We start from the raw sequence: 15,000 nt of genomic DNA on the forward strand, positions 1-15,000 counted from the left end.
TTGTGCGATTGTGATATATATCGCGGTATATCTTTTGCATCTTTATTGCTTGTTGGTTGGGTATGGGGCGGTGGATAGTGTTGGGTATAGGGGGATATATTGATTATAATTTGGTTTCCATGTTTTGATTTTTATTTCGATTTTTTTGCTATTGTTGTTATTTTTATTTTTTCCGGTGCTGACCTCGCAGGATATGTCTTATCTTGGTAGGAAAACATCCTGGCGTCAAGAAAGAGAAACGTATCTCGTTACGCTCTTACTTTCTCCTCTAGTTTCGCATTTGTCAGAATCATTAGCGTTGTCTATTAACGAGTTCATTTCCACATCTCGCGGCGAGAACTCCAGGAAAGGCCTGATGAAGTAGAGGAAACGTAGGAGGCAGAAGGTGGGTGAAGGACATGGGGTATTTTCAGAGTCCTTTGGCCCGTGGATCTTCCGTAATATCCCCCACCCCCCTGCCCCCCCTATCCTCTCCCCCATTACCCCCCCATGAGCAAGGAATGTCGGGCATAGCGGGGCACCCTCCGATGGGGGGCAGGGGGGGGGATCCACAGTGCCCCCGCCAGCCTACTGATTTACGGGGGTTCATTAGCGGTGTTTACAGCTATTATATCAGTCGATTTGAATGAATTACAGGGAATCTATCTTCCCATTATAGGCATACGTAGGGCATTATACCCCTCGGAGCCTTCGGAGCGAAAGAGGAAGTCACGCATGCGCACTCCCAGACGTCATCAGCGACAGAGGCTCGTCCGCTCGTTGCCTCATAGAGTTATCGCATTCTATCTGCTCGGGGAACGTCCCTTGTCGTGGTCATCGGAGCAACGAAGGGTGTCGTCATAAACCCAGGAAATTCTGTGCTATTGTTTACTTGTCACATGGATGGGAAGGGAAGGGGGAAGGGAGTGGGGAGGGGGGTAGGGTATGGGTACTGGATCGATGCGGACTTTCTCAAAGGAGGGGCGGGTTGAAGTTTGTTTTTTACATCTTATTTTTTGTCCGTTTTTTATTTTTATCTTCCTAGGCTTCCGTTTCTTTCTTCGTTATTCTCTTTTCTCTTCTCTCTTCTCTTCTCTTCTCTTTCTTTTCTCTTTCTTCCTCTTTTCTCTTTTCTCTCTTTCTCTCTTCTCTCTTCTCTCTTCTCTCTTCTCTCTTCTCTCTTCTCTCTCTCTCTCTTCTCTTCTCTTTCTCTTCTCTTCTCTTCTCTTCTCTTCTCTTCTCTTCTCTTCTCTTCTCTTCTCTTCTCTTCTCTTCTCTTCTCTTCTCTTCTCTTCTCTTCTCTTCTCTTCTCTTCTCTTCTCTTCTCTTCTCTTCTCTTCTCTTCTCTTCTCTTCTCTTCTCTCTCTCTCTCTCTCTCTCAGTCTAGCGACCTTCAGTTGATTGCGTATACTCGAGTATAAGGTTTCTTCTGAAAGCCTTTGTTGCGCCTGCCAGTCGCTGCCATGGAAATTCTCACGTGATATCAATACCAGCATGTTTCAAAGGGAACACACACACACACACACACACACACACACACACACACACACACACACACACACACACACACACACACACACACACACACACACACACACACACACACACACACACACACATACATACACACACACAGTATGTATGTGTTTTTGATGCGTTTTTTTTTTCTTTCTGAGACTTCTCCCTTAGCAGTTTTCCAACAGAATTAGTAATTAGTAATCTACCAAGAATGCCCAAGACGTCAAAAAAGAATAAGAAAAAAGAATGTGTGTCAGCAGCGTAGTAGATAAGGATAAGATAATAAAGTGTTGCAAGCCAGCGGTTGGAATTTCGCTATATCTTAGAATATTTTTATTTCGACCTTATTTCTCATTCACTTTTTTTTAAATATGATTACACGAATTAAAAATAGAATAGTTTTAATTTGCGGGGAAAAGATTGTGGGAAAGAAAAGGATGAAAGATATGTCAGAGAAGATAACAATGTCACGGATGTCGCTGTGTCGTCGACTGCTTGGTGTGTGTGGAGGGGGAGAGGGGGTATGACGTCACCGTGGGTATCCGTGTGTGTTTGTATGCTGAGTGTGAGTGTGGACTGACTCAACAGCCTCAAGTGCCGACCTTGAGGACACCACAAAGCACGGCCCTCGCTGCCTACTCTGATGTCATACGGTAATAAGGGGAAACGCCACTGACATACGCCGCGGGTTTTGACATCGTCCTCGTGTCGGTGCAGGTCCTCAAAGGAGAACAAAGCAGCAACGTAAACACTGAAGCATCGTGAGTACCTTCTACTAAGAGACAAAGTATGCCAGTGCGGTGATGACAAGGCCAGGCGGCGGCACTGCGCCCACACGGGTCAGGTCCGGCCCGCCCACACAGGAGTGCCACATATGTTGGTATACTTGTACCTACACGCGACCACACACGCGCATGCGCACGGGTAGACATGGCTCATTAAACAAATTACTTATTTTTTAATCACGTACTTGAATGTAGCAATTGTTAGTACTGGTTGTTAGGAATATCAGATTTTTCAAAGGCATTTTCTTTTACATTTTCTTTTTTTCTTTTAGATATGAAGAAGCACGCAAGAATTAACGAGGAGATTTAAATGTTTCTTTTTGTCTTTCCAGGTCGAAGGGGGTCGATGGCGGCCTTTACCTCCCAACGCAGACTCGAGATGACAGGGTAAGAACCACCTCCTTTTTGTTCGAGAGTGAAAAAGACGGAGAAAAGATAGAGAGAAAGACTGGGAAAAAGTGAAACGAAAGAGAGATAAATGCATTCAACTAGCTCCAGTATGTATCGCAGTACAATAGAGATTTTTTACGCTCATTAAGGGAAGTCGACGCAAGACTGTCCTCGCCCACGGCTCCAGTTTTCCATGGTCTCCCCCTAATAACTCCCGTCCAGTTTCCAGGATGGTAGAAAATGGGAAATTTACCTGAGGCGAGCCTGGAGGTGTTGCCGGGGTAACTATAACAGCCGGATGCGATAGCGTATATGCGGAATTTTTTAGTGTGATAATTTACGTACCGGCAGGATGGAAGTTTATGATAAAAAGCGGTATTAGTAGTTATTCAGTTTGTTTGTTTGTTCGAGTAGTTTTCCCTAGATTTACGAAGTGTTCCGGATACGTGAACACCAAAAATTCCCCCCCCCCCAAAAAAAAAAAATAAAAAAAAATAATAATAAATAAATAAATAATAAATAAATAAATAAATAAATACAAAATAATAATGATAATAAAAAGTAAATAAAAATAAAAACAACATTTATACGTTAAAGAAAGGATGTGGATTGCCATAGCCGAGCAACCGAAAAATCGTTCGGGCGTAATTCTAGTCGAGTACGAAGACGGACATTCCCGCAACGGACGCAGTTGCGGTTTTCCCACGTCCAGAATCGCGCGGGGGTCAAGCAGGATGTGTGGTTTCTTGTCCTGAAGGAGTGAAGGAGGGGATAGGAGGAGGGGAAAATAAGACAGTTGTTATAAAGAAATGGGGGAAGATCTTGTAAGGAGAAAGAGGGGAAAAAAGACAGTTGTTATAAAAAAGGGGAAAAATCTTGTAAGGAAAAAGGGGGGAATGGAAGAAGGAGGGAAAGAGATTTGTTATAAAAAAAGGAAAATAAATCTTGCAAGGAGAAAGGGAGAATGAGAGAGAGGGAAAGACAATTATTTTAAAGAAACAGGGGAGGGTTGAAATCTTGTGAGGAGAAAAGGGGAAGTGAAAGAGGAAGGAAAAGATAATTATTATAAAAAAGGGAAAATAAATCTTGTAAGGGGAAAAGGGGAAATGAAAGAAGGAGAAAAATATGATAATTATAAAATGGAGAAAATCTCCTAAGGGGAAAGGGAGAATGAAAGAGGGAAGGAAAGACAATAGTTATAAAAAGGAGAAAAAAATGTAAAAGGAAAAGGGGAATGGAAGACAATTGTTATAGAATAAAAAAGGGGGGGTAATCTTGCAAAGAGAAAGGGGAGAAAGGGGGAAATGAAAGAGAGGGAAGTGGAAGGGAAGATAAAGATTAGAATAGATAGGATTGGAATGTAGAGAATAGTAATTATTAGTGAAGTGAAAGAATTATAGTCATTTGTAAAATTTGGTGTCATTGTTGCTTTGTTAAGAGGATGTTGAGAATGAGGATTGCTGAAATGGGTGGAACGTCATGATGAAAAGAGAATAAGAGAGAACGATAAAGAGTGGAAGAGAGAAACAGAAAAAAGTAGCCCACAGTAAGCCTCCCTTGCTAATTGTCAAGTGTCCGTAGAAATGTATGTAACAACTTTCTACTTTCTTGTGGGTAAATAATGTCGTTAAGTATCTCTCTCTCTCTTTCTTTCTTTCTCTCTCTCTCTCTCTCTCTCTCTCTCTCTCTCTCTCTCTCTCTCTCTCTCTCTCTCTCTCTCTCTCTCTCTCTCTCTCTCTTTCCTTCTCTCTCTCTCTCTCATCTTTCTCTCTCTGTCTCTCTCTCTCTCTCTCTCTCTCTCTCTCTCTCTCTCTCTCTCTCTCTCTCTCTCTCTCTCTCTCTCTCTCTCTCTCTCTCTCTCTTTCTCTTCTCTCTCTCTCTCTCTCTCTCTCTCTCTCTCTCTCTCTCTCTCTCTGTCTCTCTCTCTCTCTCTCTCTCTCTCTCTCTCTCTCTCCTCCGTTGTTCTCTTCTCATTATTATTATTTATGCGTAGGTAAATAGTCTGTATGGCAACCATGCCGTCTATGGACCAGATAAATGAGAATTAAATGTCCAATTTATTCACATTAACTTAGATTAGAATTTCGATAGCATGAATTTCACTCTGATTAGCATTCTGGCATTCCTGTTATCTAAACGTATAAAAAAACGTTTAAGTTTTAAGAACAAAGGTTGGTATCATTTTTACCCTGTCGAGAAACGCGTTTAGTCGCCTTGCTAAGTTTTAAAGTTGCTGGAAAGACTATTAGCTCGAGGAAAACGGTTCATAAAATAGACATTATCGATAGGCCAGAAGTGGCATTATCGTACCTCTGGAAGGGCTCAGCATGGGATTGGCCGGTGCAGAAAAGTTGTTTAGGTTGTCGTGCTTCCGGAGGTAGGATAACCTCGCACGCAGAACTTATAACTTTTGATCATTTTCTGTTTTTGTGAGTGTGGATGAGATCTTGTGAGCACGTCTTAATCACGCGGGTAATAGGAGGTGTTAGATAAGCGGGATCTGATGGGGGATTTTATCAGAGGAGAGCGGCTATCGGCTCCTGTGTCGGGCGCTGTCATTGGTACGTGAGATTAGGTTATCACAGCGAGGAAAACCTGTTGAGGGTCTGGAGGCGCAGTGATACGTGCAGGATGGGTGCCACGTCTTTGTAATAACCTGCGCCGGGGTTGTGTTTTTACAACCTTTCCTCGGTTCGCGGCGAGTCCTTCATCTTGGACAGACTAGGGTCGTTCCTATATTTCTCTTTCATTCCGGGACCGTAGCTGCAAGTATCTCATTCTAGGTCACACTCGCGGAGGGCAAGGCGACCTTTCTGAGCAGGACCTGGGGCGGGAGGGGAAGGAGGAAGGGGGGTGGGGCCCGGGGGTGGGAGAGGGGAGAGTGAAGGAACAGCTGTGAGGGACGTGGCGCCGGTGGAGGGAGGCGTAGTCTATAGGTCGTGAGGGGAGGTGTATGTGTGTGAGGGGTTCCTGTGCGCTGGTCAAGGCGGCCGGTGGAAGTTGCGAATCCGCTCTTGGAAGTTTCTAGAACGCTGGGATTCGCAAGCGCTGGCGAGGGCGGCGAGCGATGACACTGAAACGTATTCTTGGTGTAAGGAACCTTCCCAAAAGCTGCTGATCGGACGCAAGTTAGGAACTGCCTCTACTTCGAATACAGGAATATGAATGAAAGATTCTGTGCACCCGCTGGAATGAATTCCGCTACAGGTATGTCAGTGAATGTACATATATATATATATATATATATATATATATATATATATATATATATATATATATATATATATATATATATATGTGTGTGTGTGTGTATATGTATGTATATATATATATGTATGTATATATGTATATATATATATATATATATATATATATATATTTATGTATATATATACATATATATATGCATATATATATATAATATATATATATATATATATATATATATATATATATGTATGTATATGTATATATATTTTTTTTTCTTTTTTTTTTACCTTAACCAAAAAACTGCACACACAAGAAGAGTAAATTCACCCAATATACAATTTGGTAGCTCAGGATCGCCGTAAAATAAATTCCAGATTATTCAAGCCCGAATTACCACGCTCTGCAACTAATTCGCAAGGAAGAAAATTATGACTCAGCGCGTGTGCAAACCGGCAACCGAGACGCAGCCAATTCTTACGAGATAATGCAATGTCTGATGTCTTGTTTCTTTAATTACTTTAATGAGTCGTGGAGGGAAACGCGCTTGCTTAATGAATGCCATTGCTAGTTGTGTTGCATGTGTCGTGGCTTCGAACGGTTAGGAAGCTTGCTCTGCCCACCCCGAAGAGGGAGAGAGAGGGAGGATGAGGAGAGGGAGAGAAAGAGAGAGAAAGAGAGAGATAGGGAGGAAGAGGGAAAAAGAGAAGGGGGGAGAGAGAAAGAAAGAGAGAGGGGGGAGAGGGAAAGAAAGAGAGAGGGGGAGAGGGAAAGAAAGAGAGGGGGGAGAGGCAGAGAGAGAGAGAGTGAGATTCCGCATGATCCAATTCGCGGCAGGATAAAGTTACGCCATCCGAGGCAGCCCCGACGTCTCCTACCGCAAAAAAAAAGGGACCCGATTCATAGCGTATGGAAAGGAGAACCATCATCGCACATCACCCAGGGGACCCCCGAGGCATGTTGTCGTTGGCGGCTAATGAGACAAGGTAAATCATCTTTAACTACCTGTTCGGCCGTAATGATACGTCGGAGGGAGGGAGGAGGGGGAGGAGAGGGGAGAGTCTGCACGACCCCCCCCCCCCACCCAGCCCTTAACTCTCGGTCGTGGCTCCTTTATGGGGGTAGGAGGGGGAGGGGAAGGGGTTAATGGGGGGGGGAGTCGTTATTTAAGCAAGGTTTGGGAGGGGTTGGGGGAAGGGGAGAGAAGGGGGAGGGAGCATCGTTATCGACAGAGGGAGTTTTATGCGAAGACAAGGGTCAGCTGTGTCATCTTACTCCCCCACTCCTCCCTCCTCCCCCCACTCCCGCCATCCCATATTGGATTAAGGATGAAAAGGATATAATTAAACATTTTCTCATCCTCTTTCTCTCTTTCCATTACCATATATATCCACCCTCACCGGTACCTCTTGGCTGGGAATCCCACGATTGGCGAATCCCGCTCCGCTCCCAGACACGCCGACAGACAGACACAAGAAATACCAGAGGGACTCGAACCAGGTAGCCACGAGTACCAGGGAAATCTCGAGCCAAAGTGTACATTTCTTACGTACGCTCCAGGGCCTCCGCGCGTTTCACTTGTCGAGCCTGGGGGGCCGGGGGGGGGGGGAGTGAAAGCCATATTCGTCGGGAGGGCAAGGGAGGGAGAGGGAAGGAAAGGAAGGAGGGAGGGAGAGGAAGGAGGGAGGGAGAGGAGAGGAGAGGAGGTTAGTGAAGGGGGAGGGGAAGGAGAGGATAGAAAGTTAGTGAAGGAGGGAGGGATGGGAGAGAAATTTAGTGAAGGAGGGAGGGAAAGGAGAGGAGAGGAGGTTAGTGAAAGAGGGAGGGAAAGGAGAGTTAGTGAAGGAGGGAGAAAGGACAGGGAAGGAGGGAGAGGAGGAGGGGAGGGAAGAAGGAAGGGCAGTAAGGAATAGCAAGTAGAGGAAGGAGAGAAAGAGAAGGGAAGGAAGGAAGGAGGGCAAGGAAAGGAGGAAAGGGAAGGTGGGAAGGAGAGCGAAGGAGCACAGGGAGAGAAGAGAAAAGGGAGAGATAAATGGATTGTAGGGAGAGGAAAGGGAGAGGAGGGAAAGAGCGAAGGAGAGTAGGGAGAAGGGAAAAGGAAGAAAGGCGGTGCACAGTGTCAGAGGAGGGAGAGGGCCAAGGGAACAGAGTGCTTTAGACGAGCTCAACAGTGGCAGAGTCAGCGGCGGTCAACTCTGTATGCCAAGCGAATGTGTATTTTTAACTGATAGTATTTCCCTTCTATACTTTAATGACCATAGGATTTTTTTTAAATTCTACGGTATGAAATTTTACTGCTATACTGTAAATAAACGATAAAACTCACTGCTTACCTAACACCGCCACGGCAGATCCCGGTGCACACGTGTAGACTCGCACACATGTAAACGTGTCTTAGTAACAAGCACAATGAGAGAGAGAGAAAAAAAAAAACCTCCCGAGAACGCACGGTTTTCCACGAAGCTGCAACACTGCCTTGCTTGAGGTGATGATCGGGAGGGGGTGGGGGGTCGGTGGGGGATGGAGGGGGGGATGGGGAGGTCGGAGGGTGGTGTGGGTCTTGCAAGAGTGATATGATTGGAGGTGGTTGTAGACCGGTCCTTATGGTCGTGCTAACGGGACCGGGATTGGTTAGGTTTTGATGCGTTGGAGAGGGAGAGAGAGAGAGAAGAGAAAAGAAGAGAAGAGAAGAGAAGAGAAGAGAGTCAGACACAGAGAGAGGGAATAGGCATAAGAGAAATAAGTAAACACGCCAAAACGCCATACTCCAGGCCCTCCAGTTCAGCGCCTCGCCACGTAAGGCGCCCATGAACGCGAGAGGGGCGCCGCCTTCAGAAGCGACTCGCCGACTGTCTGTGGGTTCGAGCCGCCCGCCCCTGTGGGTGTCGTCCCATGGGCCACTTGTAGCTACCTGACTCCCGGGTGCATAGCTCCATGCACGAGCGTTCGCATGCAAGAGTTCAGATATAATGATAGTGTAGCGTTAATTACACCCGGGCAGACTCAATACAGACATACTTTATGGCCACGCCGCTCGCCGTGCCCGTGTGTACCCGGGTATGACGGACATAGCAGAGCGGGCGCCTGGGAGGGAAGGGTGACACGTCCAGCTCCGTTTCAGAGGTCACGGAGGGTCAAGGGGGAGGGCCTCCGCTTGTCCGTGCCTTATAAAGGAGCTTCCTTTGCCCGCCCCGCACACACACACACCGGTGAAGAGAACGCGTCCAATAACGACGGTTTTTCGCTCGGTTTCGCAATAAAAGACGACTCTATTCGCTGCGCAGATTGTTATTTTTTTGCGCTACCGCACTTGAAATTATCTTGAGAAAACTTGCTGAGATTTTGTTTCCACCGCCGCGGATCGTTATTGCAGCCGTTTCCGTCTTCGCTGTTTCTAAGAAGGGAGAGAAGAAGGAGACGGAGAGGGGGAGGGGGGAAGGGAGACGGAAAGATGAAGAGAGGGAGACGGAAGGAGTGGAGAGAGAGGGAAGTAGAGAGAGAGAGATGGAGGGAAGGAGATAGATTGATAGATAGATAGAGAGAGAGAGAGAGAAGAAGAGAGGAATGAATGAAGGAGGGAGGGAGGCTGAGAGAGAGAGTTTTCGTAGATTTTGATTAAGGTCAGATAAGTTCTGAAACTACTTAGTAGATCTTTTTTAGTAGGCTCTATTTGGCCATCTTCCCGTTTTCTCATCCTTACCATCCTCCTCTTATTTATTATAGTTCTCTTCGACGCTATCCTTTTATCTCTCTCTCTTCCTCTCCCTCTCCCTCTCCCTCTCCCTCTCCCTCTCTTCTTCTGTATCTCCCCCCTGCCTCTCTCTTTCTCTCTCTTTTCCCTCCTCTCCTCCCTCCCTCCCTCTCCCTCCCCTCTCCCTCCCTCCCTCCCCCTTCCTCCCTCCCTCCCTCCCCTCTCTCCCTCCCTCCCCCTCCCCCTCCCTCCCCCTCTCTTCCTCTCTATCTCTCCCTTTCCCTCCTCTCTCTCCCTCCCTCCTCCTCTCTCTCCCTCCCCCTCCCCCTTCTCTCTCTCTCCCTCTCCCTCCCCCTCCCCATCCTCTCCACTCTCTCTCTCTCCCTCCCCTCTCTCTCCCTCTCCCTCCCCCTCTCTCTCCCTCTCCCCTCCCTCCTCCCTCCCCCTCTCTCCCTCTCTCCCTCTCTTTCTCCTTCCCGTAGCAACCGTGGATCGCGCACTACAAGACCGAACTACGCCTGGTCATAGTTCGGTTACTGTGCGGAATCCACGCCCTATTAAGTCCGCCCACGTAACATAATGCTGGGCGTGTCATTTGCATATTACGAACGGAAATCGGGAGAGGGGAGGTCGTCGTTTCGTTCGTTCGTTTTGTTTTGTTTTGTTTGTTTCGTTGATTATCTGCTTGTTTATTGAGAGGAGGTCGGCATTCTTGTTGTTTATTTGTTTGTTTATTCATTTACTTGTTTAGCTATTTACTTGCTTTGTTACTGAGGAGGTCGTTATTTTTGTTGTTTTGTTTGTCTGTTTATTTGTTAATTTATTTACTTTTTGTAGGATTGTCGCCTCTCGGAAGGAGGTTTTGAGTTTTGTGTAGAATGCGCAACAGGTCGCTGGAATTCTGAGCGAGGGGTTGCTATTTTAATCTATTCCTTTTTCTCTCTTCTCCTCTTTCGTATGTTAACAGTCGGGTGGATCGCCGTATACCTGCTCGCTAAATATATATGTATATTGTTCTTTTTCTTTTTCCTATTTGTTTTTCTTCTCTTTTTCTTTTTTCTATTTCTTTTTTTTTTCCTTCTCCTCCTCCTTCTTCTTCTTCTTCTTCTTCTTTTTGTTCTTCCTCCTTTTACCTCTTTTTTTCTTTTCTAAAATGCGACGGTAAGGCTTTAGCTCTGTGCCTCTGGTCCGAGCCTGGGAGGCAACACCGCCCACTGTCAAGGTTGTTGGGCAAGGGCGTGTGTAGGCCCACCGACACCTGTTTACCACGACGAGGGTAGAATGGGCGTTTTTTTCGTCAACACTTTGTTCAGCAACTTGGCTTGTGTTGCGTCGAGGTTTGTCATTAGCGTGGCATCATCGTCATCATTTTGGTCATCATCTTTGTCATCAGGTGTGGTCTGACACGTCGGTGATTTTAGTGCCAAATGGGCATCGCTTAAAGGACGCGTAAACATCTTTGGGAGATCGTGTAAGTTTTTTTCTCTCTCTTCTCTTCTTTCTATTTTTCTCTCTCTCTTCTCTTATTTTTATTTCTCTCTCTCTCTCTCTCTCTCTCTCTCTCTCTCTCTCTCTCTCTCTCTCTCTCTCTCTCTCTCTCTCCGTCTCTTCCTCCCTCCTATCCTCCCTTCCTTCTGTCCTCCTCTCACCTCTACTTCCCTCCCCCTCCCTCCCTCTGTGTCCTTTTCTCTCATATTCACTCCTCTATCTCTCTCTCTCTCTCTTTCACTCACCTCCCCTCCCTCTTCTCACTCGCTTCCGCCCCCCCGCCCCCCACTTATCTCCTCGTCCAGCTGATGTAAACAAAACATTAGACCGCGGAAGGGAGTTTCCTCTTCTCACGTGTCGGCATAATTTTCTTTTTGTATCTTCGAGACGTCGGCAGCTCCTTGGTCCGTCAACATAAGCTGTGTCGATAGGGTTGTGGAGTGTCTATAGTTTCTTCGGTCTTTTTTATGGGTCTTTTTTCAGGGTTTGGGGATTGTGGAGTTGGAGTGTGTTGTGTGTGTTTGTGTGTGTGTGTTGTGTGTTGTGTGTTGTGTGTGTGTATGTTGTGTGTTGTGTGTTGTGTGTGTGTGTGTGTGTGAGTGTGTGTGTGTGTGTGTGTGTGTGTGTGTGTGTGTGTGTGTGTGTGTGTGTGTGTGTGTGTGTGTGTGTGTGTGTGAGAGAGAGAGAGAGAGAGTGAGAGTGAGAGTGAGAGAGAGAGAGAGAGGGGGGGGAGGGAGAGAAAAAGGGTGAGGGAGAAAAGGAGACAGAGAGGGAGTTAGAGGGAAAGGGAGAGAAAGAGAGAGAGAGAGGGAGAGACCGATGAGGGGAAGGGGGAAGAGACAGCACTGGCTACCCTCCCTTTTTAGCGTGAATGAAGAGCGCCCTAGTTATTGACAAGGTAATTAGTGTGGCCAAGTTCCGCCCGTCTGGTGCCTCTGGGCGTGCGGCGGGCAGTGGGCAAGCGTCCCTCCCTCGCTCGCCCTCCCTTCCGCCCTCTTCCTCCTTCTCTCCTTCCCTCTCTTCCTCCCTCCTTCCTTCCCTTCCTCTCTCTCTTCCTCTCTCCTTCTCTCCCTCCTTCCCTCCTCCCTTCCCTTCCTCTCTCCTCCCTCCCTTCCTCCCTCCTTCCTTTCCTTCCTCTCTCCTTCTCTCCCTCCTTCCCTCCTCCCTTCCCTTCCTCTCCCTCTTCCTCTCTCCTTCTCTCCCTTCCTTCCCTTCCTCTCTACCTTCCTCCCTCCCTCTCCCTTCCTCCTATCCTCTCTCCTCTCTCTCCTTCCTCCGTCCTTCCCTCATCCCTCCCTCCTTTCCTCTCTCCCTTCTTCCCATCGTCTCTCCTCTCTCCCACTCCCTCCCTCTCCCTCCCTCTCCCTCCCTCCTTCTCAATGATGAGGAGGGGTATGGAGGGCGGAGTGCCAGGAGCTAGCCTTAGGGGAAAGTTTAGGGACGTGCCCAAGTAATGATGCCTTCTTTAAACCTCTCTCTCTCTCTCTCTCTCTCTCTCTCTCTCTCTCTCTCTCTCTCTCTCTCTCTCTCTCTCTCTCTCTCTCTCTCTCTCTCTCTCTCTCTCTTTCTCTCTTTCTCTCTCTCTCTCTTGTCTCTCTCTCTCTCTCTCTCTCTCTCTCTCTCTCTCTCTCTCTCTCTCTCTCTCTCTCTCTCTCTCTCTCTCTCTCTCTCTCTCTCTCTTTCATTATCATATTGCTTCTTCCGTGTTAACATGTAGCCAAGGTATTTTGACATTTCCCTCTAAGTGAACCTCGCAATAAAGGAATTCGATTTGAAAAGAAGACGAGGTGCATATCCTGTTCAGAGAGAGAGAGAGAGAGAGAGAGAGAGAGAGAGAGAGAGAGAGAGAGAGAGAGAGAGAGAGAGAGAGAGAGAGAGAGAATAAAAAAAAAAGGAAGAGCAGTGTTAGATTAAGGAATGGATGAAAAGAAAGAGAAAAAAAATAGAGGAAGAGCCAAACGAAGAAGAAAAAAAAGAGAAAGAGAGAAAGATTTAAAAAAACACAAAACAGACACTATTAAACAGACAGACGAAGACAGAGAGCATTATGTTCGGGACCGACTCCCCTCGGACGGACCCCGCGAGGAGAGATGAAGGTAGCTCTGTGGACCCTTGCATGACTACGTGAGTCGGGGCTTCATAAAGGGGGGTGGGGGGTGATAAGGGGGTGGTGGGGGGGTGGGGGGTGATGTCGATGAATGAGCCGGTTGTCAGCCTTTGATGAGGACGACCGGCGATGAATAACAAATGCTCGGTGGGAAGTACGAGCCGGCAGGTAGAGAACTAGGGAGGGAGGGAGAGAGAAAGAGAGCGAGAGAGAGAGAGAGAGAGAGAGAGAGAGAGAGAGAGAGAGAGAGAGAGAGAGAGAGAGAGAGAGAGAGAGAGATAGAGAGAGAGAGAGAGAGGGAGGGAGGGAGGGGAGACAGACAAACAGACAGAGATACAGCGACAGAGAGAGATAAAGAAACAGAGAAATAGAAAGATAGAGAGAGAAAGAAACCGAGAGAGAGAGAGAGAGAGCAGATAGGATAATCAATGCCCCAATGACCCTGTTCCCTCTCCTTCCTCCCCCAGAGTGAGGCTGCAGGAGATTACATGCTGGAGCTGCTGGACCGGATGTCGAAGTACCGCTTGGACGACCAGCGATGCTCCCTCCCGCACACCTTCAATCAGCATCCACAGGTAAGTTCGCCGAGAAATAATATATGTATGTATATTTGTTTATATATATATATATATATATATATATATTCTTTTTTTCGTATCGTATTTTTTTTCTCTATGCTTTGTGTTCTTTTCTTCTTATATTATTAAGCGTTTTGTTTGTTTTGGAATCGGTGTGTCCAGCACAAAAAAAGTAAAAATAATAATAATTGCTGATCATTATCCCGCTTGTAATTAGTGCGAATGACTTCCAGGTATAAGTGGTGCTGATTAGATAATAGGGAACCGCTCCTAATGATACGCCGTGAATACTAAGTGGTCGAGTCTCATACGACCTGCAGGGATGTCGTTTTCAAGTCCATTATTTTTTTCATCCGTCTGCTTCTGTTTGGTCATCTACGCTTTCTCTTTCTTTCCTTTTTTCTTTCGTTCTCTCTTTTTCTCTTTTTCTCTCTTTCTCTCTTTCTCTCTCTTTCTCTCTCTTTCTCTCTCTCTCTCTCTCTCTCTCTCTCTCTCTCTCTTTCTCTCTCTCTTTTCTCTCTCTCTCTCTCTCTCTCTCTCTCTCTCTCTCTCTCTCTCTCTCTCTCTCTCTCTCTCTCTCTCTCTCTCTCTCTCTCTCTCTCTCTCTCTCGTTCTCTCCCCTTTCCCTTTCCTTCTCCCTCTCTATCTCCTTTTCACCCTTCCCCTCATTCTCTCCCTCATCCTCCGCCTCCCTCCATCCCCCTTTCTCCCTTTTAACCTCCCCCCCTCCGTCCCTTCCTACACCCTCACCCACCCACCCACGAGGGGCTGCTGGCATACTTCTGTCAGGTGCCTGGCATTTCTACGCTCATTCTTTTGTCACCGGGCGAGGGCACGATCTTTGCCTCAGGGCTTCGTGATGCTGTATGACACTGGACTACTTTCGGGGGTGACGGATACCCATGCCACAAAAAAGGGGGTTTATTGTGTCCGTTCCTTATATGGTATGATGGACTTTCTGTGGTTGTCCGTAGGTTCAAGGGACACGGAAGACTATATGGAGTATATGGCGAAGGTTTCGTTTGGTTACCCCTCAAACTAAATGCGTTTTCTATGGTTGGGTGGATCATAGAAAACCGGGAAGGTTTGCACGTTCATGGTACCAGTTGCTTCATTTTCAATTTTGTTGTACTTGACTGGCCACATTTCTTTCGACGAAAACCGATATTTGCCCCCATTTTTTAAGTTCAAACTGCCTATAAATAAAGAGGGATTGATAAAAGAATACGCGGAAAACATTAAAATTCCGAACAGCTC

At 46.7% G+C, this 15,000-nt stretch overlaps 1 protein-coding gene across 2 annotated transcripts in view; it reads left to right on the plus strand.

Annotated features, from left to right (window-relative positions):
- Positions 1 to 15,000, plus strand: part of LOC113809420 (rap1 GTPase-activating protein 1) — an 857,618-nt gene that overhangs the window by 740,917 nt on the left and 101,701 nt on the right. For both annotated transcript variants that reach the window (XM_070131795.1, XM_070131862.1), the window contains 2 exons: positions 2,615 to 2,669; positions 13,633 to 13,740. In XM_070131795.1, coding sequence (XP_069987896.1) covers positions 2,615 to 2,669; positions 13,633 to 13,740 — 163 coding nt within the window. The remainder of the gene's footprint in view (positions 1 to 2,614; positions 2,670 to 13,632; positions 13,741 to 15,000) is intronic.

This window comes from Penaeus vannamei, chromosome 1 (assembly GCF_042767895.1).
Source record: "Penaeus vannamei isolate JL-2024 chromosome 1, ASM4276789v1, whole genome shotgun sequence".
NCBI classification, from domain to species: domain Eukaryota; kingdom Metazoa; phylum Arthropoda; class Malacostraca; order Decapoda; family Penaeidae; genus Penaeus; species Penaeus vannamei.